Source organism: Xiphophorus maculatus, chromosome 10 (assembly GCF_002775205.1).
Source record: "Xiphophorus maculatus strain JP 163 A chromosome 10, X_maculatus-5.0-male, whole genome shotgun sequence".
In the NCBI taxonomy this organism is placed as follows: Eukaryota; Metazoa; Chordata; class Actinopteri; order Cyprinodontiformes; family Poeciliidae; genus Xiphophorus; species Xiphophorus maculatus.
The window spans coordinates 13,106,250-13,126,452 of NC_036452.1; the positions used below are offsets into that span (position 1 = coordinate 13,106,250).

General features: G+C 38.1%; 1 protein-coding gene across 6 annotated transcripts in view; it reads left to right on the forward strand.

Annotated features, from left to right (window-relative positions):
• The first annotated feature begins 241 nt into the window (after positions 1–241).
• sdk2 (sidekick cell adhesion molecule 2) overlaps positions 242–20,203 on the forward strand; it is a 321,139-nt gene continuing 301,177 nt past the window's right edge. For 5 of the 6 annotated variants that reach the window (XM_023341207.1, XM_023341210.1, XM_023341208.1 and 2 more), the window contains exon 1: positions 243–1,908. In XM_023341207.1, the coding sequence (XP_023196975.1) occupies positions 1,821–1,908 (88 nt within the window). In that variant the 5' untranslated portion in view covers positions 243–1,820. Of the gene's footprint in view, positions 1,909–20,203 lie in introns of all 6 variants that reach the window. The other variant, XM_023341209.1, reaches the window with a different exon arrangement.

Below are 20,203 nucleotides of genomic sequence, written 5' to 3' on the forward strand. Positions count from 1 at the left end.
CAAGTCGATGTTTTTTTTTATTTTGATTGATAGCATTGAACTTGTCATGAGACAGTAAAATTTATCTTTACTGTGCCGATAAAATGGTAAAACAATAACTTCCAAATAATTCACATATTTTATATATAATTTTGTCACAGTTTTGAACTTCATCAAATGACTTTAATTTAGAGAACCAACACAATGTGTAACTTAAAAAAGTTGTAAAAATTTAAAACTTCTGTGGTATTATGCTAAAAGTTGTGAAAAATGCTGATAAGTACAGTTTTTATATAGAACAAAGACACCAACCACAGATATTTAATCATGTTTTCTACATTAAAGTTCCAATAGTGTGGTGCCCTTTAAGGTACTGCCCCAACTTGGCTACCCTCAACAGTATCCAGTGGTTTATGTCTCCCTGCTCCAACATAACAAAATGAATGATTGAATTGGAAAATTAATGGTTGATAAATGGTCATCAACCATTCATTTGATTTAAGTAAACCAAGCCAGCATCTAATACATGTGGGCCAATGGCTCTTCCGAATGGGCCTCTTAATTTAGATTAAAGAACAAGCATGTGGTCAGATATAAAAGGTAAATCGTACTTATATTTATGTTAGAATGGCCTAGTCAAAGTGCAAACCAAAATTCAATGGAAAATATGTGGCCTAAAGATTGATGATTTGTTGAAGCTCTGCATCCAATCAGACTGAAAAGCAGCTGGTTTTTTTCTTTCAGATAATCAATGACTGAATTACTGTTTTAAACATTTCACTTTCAATTAATGATCCAGTTACACGCAGAATCATCATGGAATAAGTCATAAGTATCGGGTTTACTACACTATACCATTTGCATGTTAAATCCACCAGCTGTGATTATGGCAACACAAACAGGAAACAAGTTCTTTAAACATTGTTTTTGTTCCACCTTTTCTGTGATGTGAAAAGCCTCAAAATGTCCTGCACATGTTCGAGTTGTCCGGTGGGGTGTGCTTTTGCGCTTAACCGCATGGTGGCATCATGCGCTGCGATGCCAATTCGTTGGATCCAACTGTTACCTCATGAAGAACCCAGGACTCGTCCTCCTCAGTCTCCGACACACACAGACGAACCGGCAGCCGGGCACAGACCACAATACTGTGACTATGCGGAAGTGCCCCCCGCCTCCCTCTTCCACCTCCAGCAGCAGCAGCCGCCCTCGTCCTTCACTCCTAGAGCTGCGGAACTTCTCGTCAGCGTTGTTGTCAAACTGAACTGGCGACCTTGACAGCGAGCCTTGAAGAGGAACTTTGTAGGAGTGTGACCCTTGCTTCCTCTCCGCAGCTTCTCAGAGAAGACGAGAAGCTGGGCTGGAGAAGCACTGGAAGTAAAAGTCTGTTCTTTGCTCTGGAGTTACTGTGAGCCGGCGAAGTTTGGCGTGCAAAGGAAAAGGGAAGGAAGAAGCTGGAAGATGTAAAGAGGGGGGAAGTGTGCGATCCATCAGTCATTACAGGTGCAGAGAGAGAGAGAGAGAGAGAGATTCAAACTTGGACCCTCAGAGAATGCTCAGTAGGAAACGTTATCCTGAGTATCACACCTAGTCTGTGGAAGTGGAGCGAACTCGAACTGTCCAAAGGAAGAAAAATAAGAAAAAAAACACAGACTGTCTGACCGAATTTGAACAGCAGCTTGTCTCCGCGTTCTGTGCGCTCTGCTTGGTGCGCTCCGACGGACAGCGAGACAGAGAGGGACCCACAGAGCTGCAGCAGGAGATCCGCGCCGGGGTTTCCAGCACCGGGGGATCAGACTTCAGTCCGCCTGGCACTTGTTGGCCACTCCGGCCGGCTTGGAACAATGTTGGCGGAGCGCTGGAGCGGATCGATGTGGCGCGCCACATGGATTTTATTTCTTCCTTTTCTCATCCACTCCACGCCAGCTCAAGGTAAGAAGCGGCGCCGATCAGGCCCCGTGTGGTGTAGCCCGACTGCTCTGCTGGATGTCTATGTGGAAGCTTTTCCGTTGAGGAGACGCAGCTGCTCCGACGTTGTCATTGTTCTTTTTTTGTTGTACTCACGCTTTAATTCCCTTGCCACATACATGCACTCCTCCTCTTAAAATAAAAATCTGACTTTTTCCCGTATCATTCATAACCTGGACTTCAAGTATATCCAAACTTCTTTAAGGTCAAATCATACCTTCTGAAAGGTTTATTCTACCCACTTTTCCAAGAATCATCAACTTTTCTTAGTTTTAAATAGATTTAATAATACGTCTTGTTAAAAGACCAAACGGATTAATGAGTGCTAAGTAATTAATCACTCCTCTGCGCTGGATTCCAAACTTTACGCAGTTTACAAACAGGCTCTGTCAACTGATGAACAGCGATCGGGGCTTAAACGCTGGAGATAAGAAAAAAAAATCTGAGAAAGATTGAGCTGCTAAGTGTAAATTGTAAATGATTTTCTTATGTTCTCGATATTAACAATGCTTGTTTGTATAATGACAGAGTTAGATCAAAATCCCCCCTAAAATCCTTGTAATATTCCAGTGGAGAGACTGGGAATACAGGGCGAGATGGGAGTCTGCTGCCAACATTTTCTCTAAAGCAGCTGTCACATCCCTGCAAGGTGTTAGTTTCTAGGGTATATTTATTTATTTATTTTTATTTTTTATTTTTATCCACTGGCAAATTGCTTTTTTTTACATATAAGAAAAACTTGTTTTTGTTGATATATGGTTGTAAGGTTAGAAGTTTAACATAGAGAATATCTTAAACACTATCATTTGCTCTCTTGTGGTTACTCCATAGAGCCATCCACTTTCTTTACCTGGATATCATGGCATGGTCTGTAGGTGGTGTCTATGTCAGGGTCATTGAGCAAGAGGAGAGGTACACCCTGGACAGATTGCTGCTCCACCACAGGACAACACAGAGACACACCCATACATTATGACAATTTAGAGAAGCCAACTTGACCTAACAGTAATGTTTTTGGATTGCATAAGGACGTCAGAGTACCCAGAGAAAACCTACATATGGTGGAATTCAAAACCAGAACATTCTTTCTGCAAGACAAAAGTTCTATCAATTGTCCCAGCAATTTATTTGAGTTTATTTGATAGGGACAGACACACATCGACATAGACAAACTGAACAAAACAGCAGTCCCATGTTTGCGTCATAGTGCAATAGCAACAGCTAGTTCGCAGCACTTGTCCCTAGATGGGCTTTATAAAACGTACATCTAAAATGTACTAAAATGTTTTTTATTTCTAAAACATCAATTGCCAATTTCTAGTAGAGTAATGTACGTCCTAAATCAGGGATGGATGAGTATTTGAGTGCCGGAAACGTTCCTCGGACATCGTGATCCATATGGACATGATGGCATCACGCAGTCGCTGAAAATTGGTCAGCCACACATCTGTGTCAGAAATCTTCTGTTCCACCACGTCCCAAAACTACTGTATTTGATTACAATCTGCTGACTACGGAGTACACTGTAATATACAGAAAATAATCTTTAGGTTTATGACATGGTGCATTATGTTGCTGGAAATATAGCCATCAGTAGATTGAGCCACTGGTCACAAAGGAGTCAACATATGGCCAGCAATAATAGTCAGGTAAATTGAGGTGCTTAAACAATGCTTAGTGATTGGTGAATGGTCCAGAGTATTCCAAGAAAACATTCATCATTTAACCACTGTCACCATTCAAAACTGAATACTGACTTAAAGGCGAGATTTATCCATGCTTTCATTACTTTTATGTTGAATTCTGAACCTACAATCTAAATGTTGCAGTTAATATTGAGACCCACCGGACCAGGAAAAGTTTTACCAGTCTGTTGTAGTTTGGATTGTGGCCTAAGTTTCCTGTTTATAGGTGGCATGAGTGGTACATGGTGTGGTTCAACATGTTGCTCATTTAAATATGGTATTCTGCATACCCTGGATGTAATAAGTAGTTATTTGAGCTACTGTTGCATTCCTGTCATCGTGAACAGGTCTGCCCATCAAAGATTTCCAGTGACACAGGTGCAATTCAATGGATTTTTTTTTCATTTTCTAATCTTTTTTTGTAAATCTCAGAGATGCTGTGGATAAAATTCCCATTAGATCAGTAATTTCTCAAACACTCAGACCAGTTTGTCTTAGACCAATCCATGTTCAAACTGTTATTGAACCTTTCTTCTCCATTCTGATGCTCGATTTGGCAAGACATACTCACCACATACCACTTACATTAAGTAAACCACAATACGTCTGCACAGCCTTGCTTTCACTTAATTAATAGGTCTGTACTCTGTACATAAAACCCACTTTCAATGTTTGCAATATCACAATTGCAGAGGACTGCTTGAATGGCAACGTTTTGATGGGGGGAAATATTGCATGTGCCATGCATACAACTCCAACCAATGTTTTGTCACTTTAAAGATCTTTCTCTACTTTTTATGCCCTACCCTGATCTATGACCAATAAGGTAAAACTGAGGAAGATTGGTCAGGTCATGATGATTGAAAAGAAGAGTCTGAGGTGTGAGATGATTCCTCTTTTATATTGTCGTTTCACATCTGTGTTGCATTGTCATTTTTTTTCAGATGTTGTGATCCCTAATTTTTTAAAATTTTTGGGTGACAATGACATGTCACCATTGAGATTAAAATTAAGTTGTTTTTTTTTTTTTGGTTTTCTGTGCTTCTAAGTCTCCTCTTTGTTAGTTGGAATTCAAGTGTTGCTTCCACTGCAAGGAGAGAGTATTACCTTTCAAGATAGAGTTTGAGCTCTGGCTGCGGTTCACTCAATAATACAATGTAGAAAAAGATGAGAAAAAAATGACACAGAAGATATCCATCATTCATGAGGCCATATCCCGGTGCCTGACATTTACAGGAGATTGATAACTAGTGTGTCCCAGGGATTAAGAGTCCTGACATTATTGTTTTTTTCTCACTCTGTAACTATATCTCTACTTGCTGCCTGGCTCCTGGATGGATATCTTCTGCCCTCTTTCCCTATGAATGCTTGTTTAACCAAGCAACCTGAGTAAGAACATGTTATGCACAGCTTCAGCCTGGGTAGAAGGCTTTTACTGTATGCTTTTTTTTTTTTTTGGTGGCTGGGCAGGGGCGTGGAAAGACACATGTGACTGATCGCGTCAGGGATGAAGTGCTGCCAATCACTCTCACTTTCCTTCTGCTTGGACCATCGAGCCGTGGCCCTCAGATCCCATTACATAGTCGCTCCTGGGTCAGAAAATGTAGGATTTAATTGGACTCTCTTCAGACCGTTCAGAGTGTGGCTCGTTGAAAGTGACCCCGGTGTGGGCTGCTCTCTTTCCGCTATGATTAAAGAACATGATGAGGCGAGTAGCATGCCTCTGGATGGACGTGTCGGCTGCTGCCCGGCACATTTTAATGACTAGTCCACTGAAACAGCTTTTTTACAACGGGAGAATAGCCTTTATCAGACCAAAGGGCTATGAAGACTTCCTTTAGGGCTTGTTGAGCAGAGAGAGATGAACTTCTGTGCCTTAACATTGGATGTTGGATCTTGTCACTCATCATAATTGTGCACAGCAGGGAAGAGGAAAAAAAGTCTTTGCTCTGATAAATATGTTTCAGAACCTGTCTCGTGGCTGGAAAATGTACAGTTGAAACTGTCAGCAGTTTTGATGTTCAAATCAACATTTGTAAAGTACTTTGTGCTTCAAACAAAGTCTCTTTAATACCTAAACTTTCTGTCTGCTTTTTGACACAAGTGCAACCTTTAGCTTTCCTTAAATTGTGCATCGTCTAAATTTACTCCAGATGTGTTGTTTAAAGTGACGACTATAGATCTGTTTAATGTCTGTTCATTTGATGAGTTGAAGCCAAGACAATGCTGGGCTTCCCAGCTGGTTTTGTTTTCACAAACAAACCTATTTTAGATCTTAGAGCAGCAGCAGAAGAGGTCCATATTGAACTGTCAAGTTGGGAAAACACAGTCATATTAAAAATAAAGTGCACCCGCTTTCAGTTCTAGTACATAACAGAAAGACAATGCAGTGGTCTTTAGCAGGTTACGCAGCGATTTAATTCTACAAGTGTACAAAAACATAAACCTACAAACAATATTGATTTATAACACACAATTAAAGGCTAAAAATGCCTGAAACAAAAATCATATTATTATATGCTTAAAAAAGCACCTTTACCAGCTACAATAATCAGCATCACATGCATTGTAGAGTAATTTTGACCAGTTCTTTACAAAATACAGCTGATGTATGTAATAGCACCACTGCTCCTAATGTATATAATTACGTCACTCATGGCTGAAAGGCAAAAAAAACAAATATGGCTTAAATTATTTTATTATGTTGGTCATATTTCCTAAAGAGAAACTGGAATTAGCCAGAAATAGGTATAAGTACCTCAGATCCCATCTGCGTATGCAGCAACAAATAGTTTTCGAAGATTATTGCTGGTAGTTGTCCTTTTGACATTGTGGCTAGAGCAGAAAAAGCAAAAACTTTGGCTTTTAATAGAGGTGGTTATCAGCATTTATCATCAGTCTACAAATTGCTGGAAGCCGCAAGGTGTACTTAGTTTTTCACATAGCGTTTATGTTTTGGCCTCCTCATTTTTCCAGTGAATCATCACAGTGAGGATTCTGTTGTGTGCTTTTTGTACACATGAACATATAGCATAACGTGATTGTTCTTTGACATCTATGTCACTCAAAGCCCGCCGATCTAGATGGAGATGTTGTAGCTCAACCTTAACTTTTATTTGAACTTTATTTCTGTCAGATGTGTGACACTCAGAATGAGTCCCTTTCATCTTAGGAGGTTGGCCAAATGTTCAAATAAATGGTCTGTTTTTAGCTTTGGTATTAAAAAACAAGCTAATTAAAAAAGAACTAGAAGTCAAGAATGACATCTCAAATTTGAATCTCTTTGGAGATTGGTTTGAAAATGCTTTGCTGGAATGAAATGCATGCAGTCTGGTTGAAGCGCTTGACTAGAGGAATGCAAAATTGAATGCATTTTTATCACAAAAAACGAAAGGCACACAATCAAAGATATTTGTGACTATTTCCTGTGGGGCACTTTCAGAGAAACAGATTTCCAAGAGAAGCAATCTTTGTGACATTTTGTCCTTTCACAATGTGATTAATCAAAACAGAGTATAGTCAATAAAGAGAACCACTCAAAGAACTTTAGCTTATTCTAATGATCATGCTTTTAGAAAAAAACAATAAATTTGAATCTCTACAGATTAAGTTAACACATTTATAAAAGTTCTTTATTCCGCAGTCATATTGGTTTCGATTGTATACTTCAGCTATATTTGATTTTCAGGATGAACTTAAAGCAGCAAAGGAGCACATTTATATGCTGGTTGCAGAAATATCGAGTCCCATTGTGGAGGAGGTACTGGTGTCACTTCCTCACTGTATGGTGGCTAGGTGCTACATTGTTCTGGAAATCTTAGTTGTATCATAAAGCTGGTTAACTGGAGAAAAAAAACACATTTTTCTTGATTAGCTGTGATCAGTCATCGGCTATTCAGATGCTGATAAAGAAGTTTTTATCTTCTTCCCATTCAAGAATGTAATCCAAACTAAAAACTCATACCAGTTTCCCAGTATAAACACAACAACCTACAGATCTGTAGTCTGCCACACTTGAGTTTTTTAGTTTAATTTTAAAAAAAGAGGTTAGAGATGGATTCTTGCTGCATAAATGGGGATAATGTTGTAATTCCTTCATCGTGTTGTATTCGAAACTATTCAATGTATTGAAAAACTTGCCGCAATTTTTTTTTTGCATGTGTCACAGCACTTAGAAAAACATACTGATTTATGAGATTGGCAGGTTATACCTGATAGAGAGCTAGAAGTTGATATTGCATTAAAAGATCACAAATTTTTATCTACAGTAGCTACTCATCAAGAAATCATGGTGGCTAGATGGCGGTCTTAGACAATCTAGGCAGGAGAACATCTCCTCAAGCACTACTACTCTGACACACTTCCTACTGTTGGCGAACACTTTTCACTGTCATTTAAAGCATAAACTCTTGCTTTGCTCATCTTTAGCACTTCTAGCTATATAACCGGGTGATCCTTGGAAAGACCACCGAGTTACTCATCTCACCCACTCTAAATTGCAACATTCAGTACATAAAGACAATAAATAAATTATAAATCATTGTGATATCATGGTTTCAACAACTGATATTGAGTATTGATTGATTAGCTGTATACAGAAGTTGTTAAAGCTAGTCTCTTAATTCACTTAGGTTACATCTGAACTACTTTGTTTGCTTTCTGTGGAATGCTAAACACAAATTATTGATTTGTAATATGAGTGGAAATGGGCAAAGTAAAAATAAGAGAAGCCTCTAAAAATGATTCCATTGATGTTAGACGATGAATGATTTGTGAAGACAGAGGGGTGAGTGGATGTCTCTAGACTACAAATCTCCTGATTTGTCACTCATTCTAATTGACAGACTTGGGATCTCATTTCCTTGTAGCAGCTGTCTGCTACCGGAATGATTTTTAGAAATAAGAGAGAGGGAGAGTGTGGGGGGTGGTTTGGGTGTCCTAGATCCTTGCAGCCAGCGCTTTGGCAAAAGGTCACATCGTATAATTTTTAGTATTCAGGGCTGGCAGGAAAACTCATGGTCAAAGTCCAGGGATAGATTTCTCAGAGGGTTGTCCACAGTTTCACTGTTCTGCATTCAATGGGAGAAATCTTTCCACCCAAGGCCTGTATAATAGCAAATCCAAAGAAATGTCTTTATTATTTTTTGTCACTGGAAAGCAATTCAGCAGCTCTTTGAAGTGGTACTGATTTTATATTGACCTCAGTTCCCAATATGATTGAGTGAAGGTAGCTATAGGTACTTCCAGTTGAGACCTTGTCGCTGTTCGTACCTTTTAATGCATGCTCTGAGCTCAATTTTAATTGGAGTCCATGTTTTGAAATTGCATCCAAAACCAGAAAGGCTCAATAATATTATCTGTCAATTTTCTGCTTAACTGGCCCTGACCACTGACTGGCTGTTTGAGGAAAAAACAAACTGATTTATTATTTAATTTTTTTTCCAATTAGTGAGGGTTCAAAATACAAGTGCCACAAGGTCGTGCTGACAACAACACTCGGTGGTGTGAAAGCTTTCATTGAGTTAAGAAGACTTAAAGTTAACTATTCTGTGTATCAGTAAGGATGTAAAAAAAAAACTCAATTGAACCATGCAGATGTAATGTTATCTGTGAAGAAACTATTTGCGCTACAAATCATTCAGGCTGCAAGAGGATGTGTGAAACTCAAAGAGGATAACAGGAAGGCTGAGCAGACAGAGCAAAGCTGTCTTATTCATATCTGTTTTGTGGTTTTAGCTTCTTTCGGTTATGGATCATGCTGCATTTGAAAATGTTGAAGGATTCAAGGATGTTTCATTGTCATACCACCTTTGCTTATTGTGGCACAAAATTCAGACCAAGATTAAGAAATTTAATATGCAAATAAATAAAACTAAATGAATAATATTTTTTGATATAGAAATGTATATATATATATTAAAAAAGTGTGTGTGCGGGGCTGTGTGTATGTAAATAATTTATGAGATTAAGCTGAATTAGGTGGAGCTTGAGTTCAGCAGTCTGACGGCTGAAGAGAAGAAACTGTTTCTCAGCCTGATGCTCTTGCTCTGGATGCTCCTCAGCCTCCTGCCTGTTCAACATATGTTCAACATATGTTCAACATATGTCAATTTTGAAAATATTGTAGGTGTAGATCTACAAAGATTGCTGTAATGCTAGTCAGCAGTATAAGATGCTATAGGCATGTTGGTAGCTAATAATCATTTCTTTCTTTACATGAGTAAAGCTTTGTTTTTTTCTCACATAGTCAACTTGAACCATATATTTCCTCCCTACAAAATTAAAGTTGCAGTATGTAACTTATTAAAAAAAGTACCTATTTTACACATTGGTTAAAACTGTCACCATGTCGTTATAGTATGTTAAGACACAGATAACCTGTAGAAAGACTGATCGACCACCAAAAAACGATCACAAATTTCTGATCAATTCATCTGCTTTCATAACACTTGGCAGAAATGCAAAGACACTTATGGAATGTGTTTTTGACTAATAAGAACTAAAAATGCCTTCAAACTGGAAGCACTTCCTGCTGAGACATAAAATGAACTAGAAGGTCTTTGTAGAGTGGGTCGTGTTGCTTTTTGTTATTGTGTAGGCTCTTACCAGTGAATCAATGACCTGGGACTTGTAAAGTCTCTTGGCTTTGTTGTTTAGAATTTGAAGCAGGGTTAGATATGTTCAAGTTGGAGCTGATAGATTTTGTAGGATGTTGAAAAGAGTAGTTGTTTATCCTCTGTGAAGGCATTCTAAAAATGAACAGCCCATTTCTTGGCACACCAGTGTTGTCAAAATTGTGTCAAGAAATACACCTCCTAATATTTACTTTGAAAATAAAAGAACAACTCTGTCTGCGTCTGGTTAGTGGTTGGAATTATGAGGTGCCCAGTGAGCCTCTTAAAACTAGCTCTATTCAAAAGGATGTAAACTTGTGATAAGGCTATTCTCAGCTGAAGTCCGGTGATCTGTTCAGTTTCGGTCCACTTCAGCAGGATGTGTTCAGTTCGTGTTATCGGTGCCAACTGACACAGAGGAATTGATGTGACACATTACAATGTACCCTGTGTATGGATAAAGTGTGGTGTACTTTTGCCGTTAAAATGAAGATTAATTACAAGAAATCCAACAGAAAAAAGGTGAACACTTATGTGAAAGATTGATTTTAACTACAGATGTGCCAGAGTAAGAAGTGCCACTTACAAAAGTGTGATTATGTGACAGAGTGAAGGAAGAGCAGGAGGTGGAAGGTGTCACCAAATTGACAGATTCTCAGCGACATCCTCATCTTAATTTAAAAATATACATGCTTTTGATCTGACATATTCCCTATGTTTGTTCTCTAATCACTTGACTGGTGTCTATTCCCTGCTTAGTTTGGCACAGGCCAGAGGCAAAGCCCCAGGATAAAAGAATCTGAAGACCACATAAGTAAACTTCCAACTACTGATTGCTGTTAACACTGTTCAAATCCTCTTTCACATTTTCTGATATGAAAGAAACGGTTCATAATCAACCTGCTTTTTTAGTACTACATGTATGCCCCACTGCTATTCATGTGGCTGCAAAAAGGGTCCTTTAAATATGTGCCTCATTGTGTATGTGCATAAACCTGGTTCTCATCAATTATTTGAATGCGTGTGGCAAAAGCGTGTTAAGCTCATCTTGCCTCTGTTTTCCTTTTTTCCCCCTGTTTTTTCCTGTGTGAAGATGTTACGTCAGCTGTGTAAATGTCTAAGATGAGAACAGATGCAAGAATAGAAGTGTGTGAATTTGTGTAAAGCGTCTCTGTCTTAAACCTAATTAACGTTTAATCTATGCCCAAACACACCGCCAAATAGGAGCTTAGGTAATTTGTTATGCCATTTTACATTATCTAATTCAGATGAGAGTCCACTTTGTGTTTAAGGTGAAATATAATAACGTCTCATCTAGCTGCTTGTTGAGTTTGTTCTCTAAATAGCTATCTGTAAATGTAAACAGTAAATCACATATACATAGACCAGGGTATTATGAGATTTTGATATCCTTGGAAGAAACAGTGCTGAACCTTCCCAGAAAAGACCGACCTTCCAAAGTTATTCCAAGAGTGAATCAACAGCTCATCCAGGAGGTAGAGTATACCTCTAGGATGAGGTCACAAAGATCCCAGAACAGTGAGCAAAAATGGCCAAAGACAGAAGAATACCTAAAGCAGTCCGAAAGAACCATCTCATATTCGCCACAAAACACCTGGATGGACTCACATAGCAGGAGTGAAACTTATTAGAAATAACCTCTCCAATGAAATTACAACACAACATCTCCTTTACTTTAGACAACACACAGCTGAGTAACATTTCACAAAAGCAGACAGAAGAGATGCACTGTTACTCTACAATTCAGTAATTTTTTGAAAATGACTTTTTAAATACCTGCGTAGCCTTGGAATGGGAGACTAGTCATGTCTCCTAACCGGAACAAGTAAACCTAGAGCTAAACTTGCAGAAAAAGGCAGGGTGGCATCAGTGCTCCAATTCAGATTACAGTATTCTAATTTTATTGTGATAATTTGGTCCATTTTGGCTGTTAGTATTACCAACTGAATTATTTAGTGACAGCATCATTTTCCCAAGGTTAAGTTAATTTTGTGTATTTTAGTTTTGAGCATGGTGACAAAATAAATCTGGTCACCACATCTGACATCCTTTTAAATAAATGCCTCTGTGGGTGGACTAATTGTATTGTATTGCATGTTTCACTGGGACCTGAAGCAGCATGTCTACATAACCCCCACCAACCACCAATCAATGCCAAGCTGATCTCGATCTCAGCAGCTGCTCAATCACCCTGCCTAAAACAGTCTGCCAGTGGGATTTCTGTTTAGTGCATTGACAAGCTGATTATAGGTATGACTTAGGACCCAAATCAACTAGAATGAAAATAACATTCCATGACCTCATGTTCATGATATGAACTGCAAAATTGTGTGAAAAAACAAGATTTACCTCATGTAAAGTAGCTGCTCTTTGGGGTACTAAGGTTTTTAATTTGTAACTTTCAAATAAAAGTATGCCATCGTGTCTCACATACTTTACTGCATCAAATTAAGATGAGGTCACTTTAACTTAGTCATAAAATACAATTGGTGCCACAAGAAGCTATTGGCTCCTCAGAGGTTACAGCAAGGTAACAACGGTGAGATATAATCATTACCATTCGATCTGTATCTGCTCGATGACTGCATTTGCTTCCAAACTTTTTGCTTTGCCAGCCAGTATGTTCTTTTTTTCTTTTTTCATTCAGCCCATGGTACATTTTGTACACTTTGATTTTAACATTTTCAACCAGTCCAGCTCACAGAAGTGCCGCGTTCTTAACTTCAAAACGGCAGTCTGATCTAAAAGGAACAGATTTAGACTGCTCCATTTTATCATTAATTTTTCTCCCCTAAAAGTTCTGCAGCCCGGGGAGTTTGACCAGAGTAAGAACTTAAGTACTTAGGCAAACTTGGCCATGAACAGTCTCTTTAAACTCCACTCATTTTTATGCTCGGCTGCCTGGAACATGACACAAAGAGGTCTGGTTAGTGTTTGCCAGAGCTGCCCTGTTTGTCTTTGCATGGATATTAATGTGGTCTCTGAGGCTGAGAAAAGAGGTCAGTATAGCTTCCTGGGAATTGTCACTGTACTCTAAAATCGACCAGGGTCAGAGTTGGTGAATGACCTGCTGGACTGAAAACAATCTGGGCTACATGTCAGTCCATAAAAACAAAATCAACAATAACAATAAAAATACACATAACATCCCCTTGGTTCAATTTGGACATTTGTAGTGAAAGCAGATTTCGCTGTTCTGCCATACATCCTAATTAGGACCCTGACCCAAATAGATTGGATTGCTGATTCTTTTCCTTTTCCCAGTCATGTGCTTAAACAGCCTGTTTGATCATTTGTGGGGTTATTGCTTAATTTTCTTGGACAAGCTGGATCACCTGCTCTGTGATTACGATGCCATTTGTAGCTTGCATCTGTGTACATCCATTACATTTTTTGTGGGGTAAGAAAAGCATCTTTTTCTGTTTGAAGAATCCTCTTCTAAAGACAATGCTTCACTCTTTGTATACATTTATTTACAGCTATCAGTTTTGATAGGAGAATCCCACATTTTTACTGTTAAGCTTTCATCAGTAGAAAGACAATGGCATTTGCGTGTTGCTTTATGCTAACTAGGTCTGATATTGTTTTTTTTTTATGAAAGGTGAGCTAAGTATTTCTAATGGAACATTTCACTTTTACTGTCACATTACTGTGGTTAATATATATATACTGCTGAGGTAAGCCAAACCAATGTCCTTCGTGCTACCAATTCTTAATGTAATACATATGGAGCCTTTCTGAATCCTTTTTACAGAACATCAGTAGCACTGAGTCAACTAAGGACATAACCATGATAATTGGTTGCGTTTGGCAGGTAATATATTGAAGCCAGCTTGTCTATTGCAGTGTTTAATTGTCAGCATATTCATTAGGCATTAGACATTCTAACGGTGCATAATTTTTAAATATTATCCTTAAAATTTTTATTTTTATCTTTTAAAAGCGTGGTATGCATTTGTATCCAACTCTCCCCCTCTACACTTTGTCAAACTGTGCACATATGCAAACTAAAATTCATTTTTTGGAAAATATAGATAAAACTCAGACAGAATTGATAACAACTGTTAAAGCACAAAGAATTGCATGTCTTGCCATAATTGTTTTATTTTTTATTTTTAAAGATTTGTTTTGGCACTGGTGCTTTTAATTGAACCTTTATTGGACATTATAGCCCTTGGACATGGTTCACCTACTCCCCAAACTGAACCACCCAGCTCCCAAATTCTCAATTGAGTTTAGATCTTGAAGTTTGACTGGGCCATTCTAACTTATTATGCTTTGATCAAAACCATTTCTATCTTGCTTTACCTGTATGTTTATCAGTGTTGCCCTGCTTCAATGTTTTTTGTTTTTTTTTTCAGGATTGCTCTGCGTTTTGCTCCCTTCATCCTTCCTTTCAATGTGAGCAGTTTCTTTTCACCTTCTGATTAGGGATGTGCGATATGGCATGCATTTTATATCACAATATCCATTGTGAGGGGTGGCAGTTACTTTTGTAAGACATAGTGCATAAGGAGTTTAAGAAAACAGCTTTCACTGTTTCATATCTGACACTGATCTTTAGTACAATATGACATTTCTAATTCAATCTAAAGTTTTGATTTACAAAGTTCTTCAACTGTACAATAATGAGGACAGTTTAAAATATTTTTTCCCCCAAAATCATAGAAGACCTAAGCAAATATATGAAGAAAATACGTTGCAAATTGTTCAAATGCAAAAACAATATTTATTGTTCTCAGTATTAACCTTTCTGCTCAGTATTGACTTGTCCTTAAACTAAGACAGAACCTTTAAATTGATATTACCTGTATATTCACCCAGTATGTCTTCAAGAATAAGAAGTCTATTTATTTTAATAACAGATCTAATAATTTTGTAGGTTGTAGCCAAATGTGTGTCTGGATGACCTAAAAAGGAATGAAAGATCGCTTAAAGGTCTCACCCTAGTATCAAGTATTGTGTTTTATTTCAGAAAGAGTCCCTAAGAACTGAATTTATATATTTAAAGGCAGGGAAAAATTCTGAGTTACTGCAATTTTCTTCCACAATAGACAGCTGACTGACAACAAACACGAAGGGCGATAAATTTTGCTACAACTATAAGCTAAATTTATAGGTATATATAAATTTTGCTAAATTTATAGCTATACATTTATAAGCAAAATTTATAGCTATATAAATTTTGCTTATCAGTGTTTTTAGATGAATTTCAACCCGAGGAACAAATTGTCCACTGGTATCCAGTGGTCATGTGCCAGTTTGTAACATCGTTACTCCAAATCTACTGTGCAGTTGTGCTTCAGTGTCTCCACACCTACCTCTCTGCATTACTCAGAATGCAAGTGCATACTTCAACCCTTTTGGTGGAATATTAAGCATACTAAAGCACGCAAATGGGAAGCATCACTCAAGGGTTGTTTACCATCATGATCCCTCATTTGGCGAGATGGAAATGAGAGTAAGCCTTAGATTGCCAGGCATTTTGTGCTGAGAATGACCGGTGGCTTTTAGAACTACCTCTGAACTCTGTAATTGTCCCTTTTGGGAGGTTTTTAGTGTGACAGAGTGCTGTATAATTGTAGCTGTGTAGAGAAATGCTGGTCAGTTTAAGCCAACAGAGCAGTAAGCAGTCTCAACACTCACACCTTTGACATATTACAACACAGTGGGCTTTGCTTGAGCTTTAAGTTGCTCTGGAGTGACATGAGCAGAACACGTCAACTCAAATTGCAAAGGAACATGATTTTCTACATTTCCAGAACCATTAGTTTTGTGACTGAAGAGAAATTTATGTTAAACTGGTAGTATTTTCTGCATAGTTTGGCAATAGATTGCCATGGATCCATCTTGGAGAACCTGGATGACAACCAGATCAGTTTTAATGGCTTATAAGGAGATGGTAGAGAGCCTGATCGATTCTGACGATCTGTAACAGACATCTCATCAAAGGCCCATTCCCTTTCTCACCATCCCATTACACTTCTATCCAACACTTGGTTCTGCTGCCTATTTACCCATCCCATCTAGGAATAATGGGGCCTTCACCCCCAGTAGGATTAATCAGCCATAACCATATGCTACTGTGTGCAATTATGCTGCAGTTTTGACCAAAGGAAACAGCTGTTGCCATTTGAAAGGATGGAATAAGATTGCAATTGCTTTAACTTTGATTTGTGTGATGCTTTGGTTTGATGAGAGAAGACTTTTTTTTTTTTTTTGCTCTGCATAACAATAACACAGAATGAAGAGAACTATTAGACTGTGAGACTTTTTCTGCTTCCAGCATACAGATGCATTTGGTGGATAACCTATTACTCAGACATTATGGAAGAAATTACTATGTTTATTCATTTGGGTTTGAAATTGTTTTCTATTTTCAGACGCGATGTCTCAGACCCAGTCGTTTGCTGAGATCTGAATATGTTCATGCCTTCTAGCGCTTTCACATTTTGATTCAGGAGGTTCCCTAATCCCCCACATAAGACAGCTGCATCTAAAGTAATCTCAGCTGAATTTCTTTTCAAAGCGCCAACCATATTTTTTTATCTGCTAACCTTCTTGTTTACTCACTTTAATGCCAACAGTTAATGAGAAAAATGAACCAGCTGTCCAAAGTTTAAGGTGTTAGACACTGTGAAGGGGAGATTTGCCATTTGATGGAAGGATATCCATGGGGAAGGTTTGCATTCGTAGAACAAGCATGTCAAATGTCTCATTCCTCACTGCAAGGAACCAGTCAGACTTGGAAATGTCACACAGCAATTATTGAGATAGATATAGTGACATGTACAATTTTCATAGCCTTTCACCTTTTCTTGTCAACTTAGAACCGAAAACTTCAACATATATTTAATTGAGATTCTATGTGACAAACGATCCATTTCATACTTGTGAAGATGAAGCTTTCAAAAGTAATTATAAATAAAGATCTGGAAGGTTTGTTGTGCATTTTTGGTATATGTTCATTTCTCATTTAAAGAAAAAACAGCACTTGTGAAATTTATAGATATTTTTTACGTTAGTGGAATATTGACAAAGTTTTGTGTACACTTGTAATGGAAATGCAGCTTATAATATTTCTTTGGCTCATTGGCATCTTAAATTGTATAGTCCAAACACCACCCTGTTCTGCTGGGTGCAGCATTTGCAGCAACAAATTTAGTCTTCCCACATGCTATACTTTAACCAGTATATGCATTTTGCATACCCACTTAACAGAGAGAGGCTTGTCTAATTTATAGAAATGTTTACCATAACTGGCGATGAAGACATCAGCTTAAAAGCCTGGAAACTTTGAAATAGTTTCAGAAATAATAATACTGTATGACTTATTTTCCCAAATTCAATTCTGTAATACTCAAATGATAATTGGTGACTATAGAATTATTTAAAGACTAAAAGTTTAACTTCAGTGCAACATCAGGTTACGTTGACTTATGTTTTGTGTTATATAAAATTCATATTTTATTTTCAGTTTAATAGGACTCTGACCCTGCTTTGAAAATGGTTCCGAGAAAATATTGTTTCTTCCTTCCACGTTTCCTCCGTCTTTGAAGCCAAATCTCAAGAGATTTAAGGCATCATTCCTTCACCAGAAGAAAGGTGTCTTACATTTCTAAGAGGAATGTTCTTAACTGATATTTGTGGATAGATCACGAACATGTATGATAGTGCTTCTGAAGAGCTCCGTCTGACTCCTGTCAAGCTTCATGTAAACACTAACCTCTGTGAGATGATCTTGTCAGATGATGTGCTTCACAAATGTCAGAGAAAAGACTGATGGAGTTATGCAGGAGAAACAAAGGAAAGGCAATATTAGCATTACCAATTAATTGCAGGCTAATCAAAGGATTTTGTCTGACACTTCCATCTCTCATTTCCTTCCTCGGCAGAATTTTCACAACCTTTCTTACACCTATAACATTCAAACAGATCCCCACATGTAGATTAGTTGCATTAACATCTTGATTATCATTTGCATGGATGCACTTCACACATGACCAAATCACTTAACACTCTTAGCAGTTGATTTAATGGGAATAACCCGGAGATAATGGAAGGTGACGCCGTGAGATGGCGGTCCGGATGGTGGGCTATGACCCGTAGCATCACTTGTGCTTGACTTCAACTCAAGGACACTTATGCTTTAGGTAGCACACCCAGACACAAATATGTGCACACTCGCACGTGAATCACTCCCACAAAGCCGAGCAGAACAGCCAAGAAGTGCTCCATCCATCTTGATTTGTCAATAGCTACAATTTTAATTACACCTGAGAGCTGTCAGCCTGCCAAGCTGGGCGGAGAGTATTGATTCACTGCGACTAATAGATTAATTGCTGTGTTCAAGAGCCACAGTTTTTCCCTCTGACTCTATTTTTATGCCATTCTCTTCATTTTCTCTCCTGGTTTATCGCGTTTGCAGGAGCACCGTGTGAAGTAAAGCAAGGTGCTTATAAAGAGGGCCCAACATATTTTTACACTCATCAGAGTGGCATATTAAGGAGGAGGGCCCTAGTTGTTAGTGTTTAACAATAGACGACACGTGAATGTAGGGCAGGCATTGCAGTACATCACTGCAGCTATTGCGTGACAGTTAAAGTAGGCAAAAGATTTGGAGGCGCAGCTGCCAGGACCATTTAGAGAGAGAGAAAAAAGAAATATATGTGGCATTTTTCACAGTGTTCAGCTGTTGTCATTTTCAGAAGACACTTCTTGTTGGTGATCAAAGTAGGGTGGACCATGAGTGTGGCTAATGCCACTATCATCTGTAAATTTACCTTCCCTTCCAGTCTTAAAGACTCTCATAAATTGACAGGATTCTAGAGCGGCTGTGTATCACAGTCAAGCAGACTGCCAAACTCCCCCAGCTGGAGTCTACTCAAATAGGCATTCTAACCATTAAATGCAATCATATTCTGTTGTTCTCACTGACCGTAAAGGAGGAAAATCCAGTTTTTAAATGATTTAAAACTTGCGGATTTTGAAGCTCGTGAAAAGATGTTCTCTCCAATGACTTCAAATAATCTTGTGGTGTTCATGTGGTCATTTGCGAATTCCAGTTCAGGGTTTTTAAATATTTATGCTCAGTGTGGGGGCTATATTTAAACAAAAGAAAGAAAGAGTGGTCTGTTGTTTGTGTTTTTTGTCTTGTGAGGGAGACAGTTAGGGGCTTTACAGCGGAATGACAAATGGAAAAACTGAGACAGAGTGGAAACACCAGATGCTAACTGTGCCTCATCCATAGCAAAGGTTCTTTGGCACCTGAGAAAGACGACAAGCAAAGACAAAACGGTGTTCACACTTTTATGGCTAAATCACTGGGCTCTGACTGAATATTCAGTTTCTGGAAAGTCTGAGCGTTATTGCTTATATTTGTTTGAAGTAAACCTAATTGGCTGACTCCCACCAGTTTTTGTGCTGGTTTGCAGGTTGCCTCCCTGCCTGCAATCTCAGCATGGGTTGCTGAAACAGAATCTCAGAGAAGTGTGTTCAAGTGTGCTTAGACTTCTGTAGAAAGTTTTGCTTCTTAAAGTTAGATTCCCCATGCATGAATACAAAATTTGTTCCAAAAGATATAACCATTTGATTTTTTTTTTTTTTTTTAGTTTTGCTTTGTGTTTTGAACCATTTATGCTATTTATGTTAACTCCATTGACACAAAAAATCAGTTTGTGATGCAAATAAGAACCCTTGGTAAAAATGAGACCTTTGCACCCACAGCAATCTTTTTAGTGATTCACATGTAGAGGTAAGTTCTCTACCCATATAGAACACAATAGATTTACGTAGAACTTTATTGGTACTATTATTGTTAAAAAAATTATCTATGTTTACCAACAAGCAAAACAAAGGAACTAAAATACACAAAGAATAAAAAACAAAACAAACAGAAAATGTGTAAAAATGTAGCAAAAACATAGTCATACACAACTT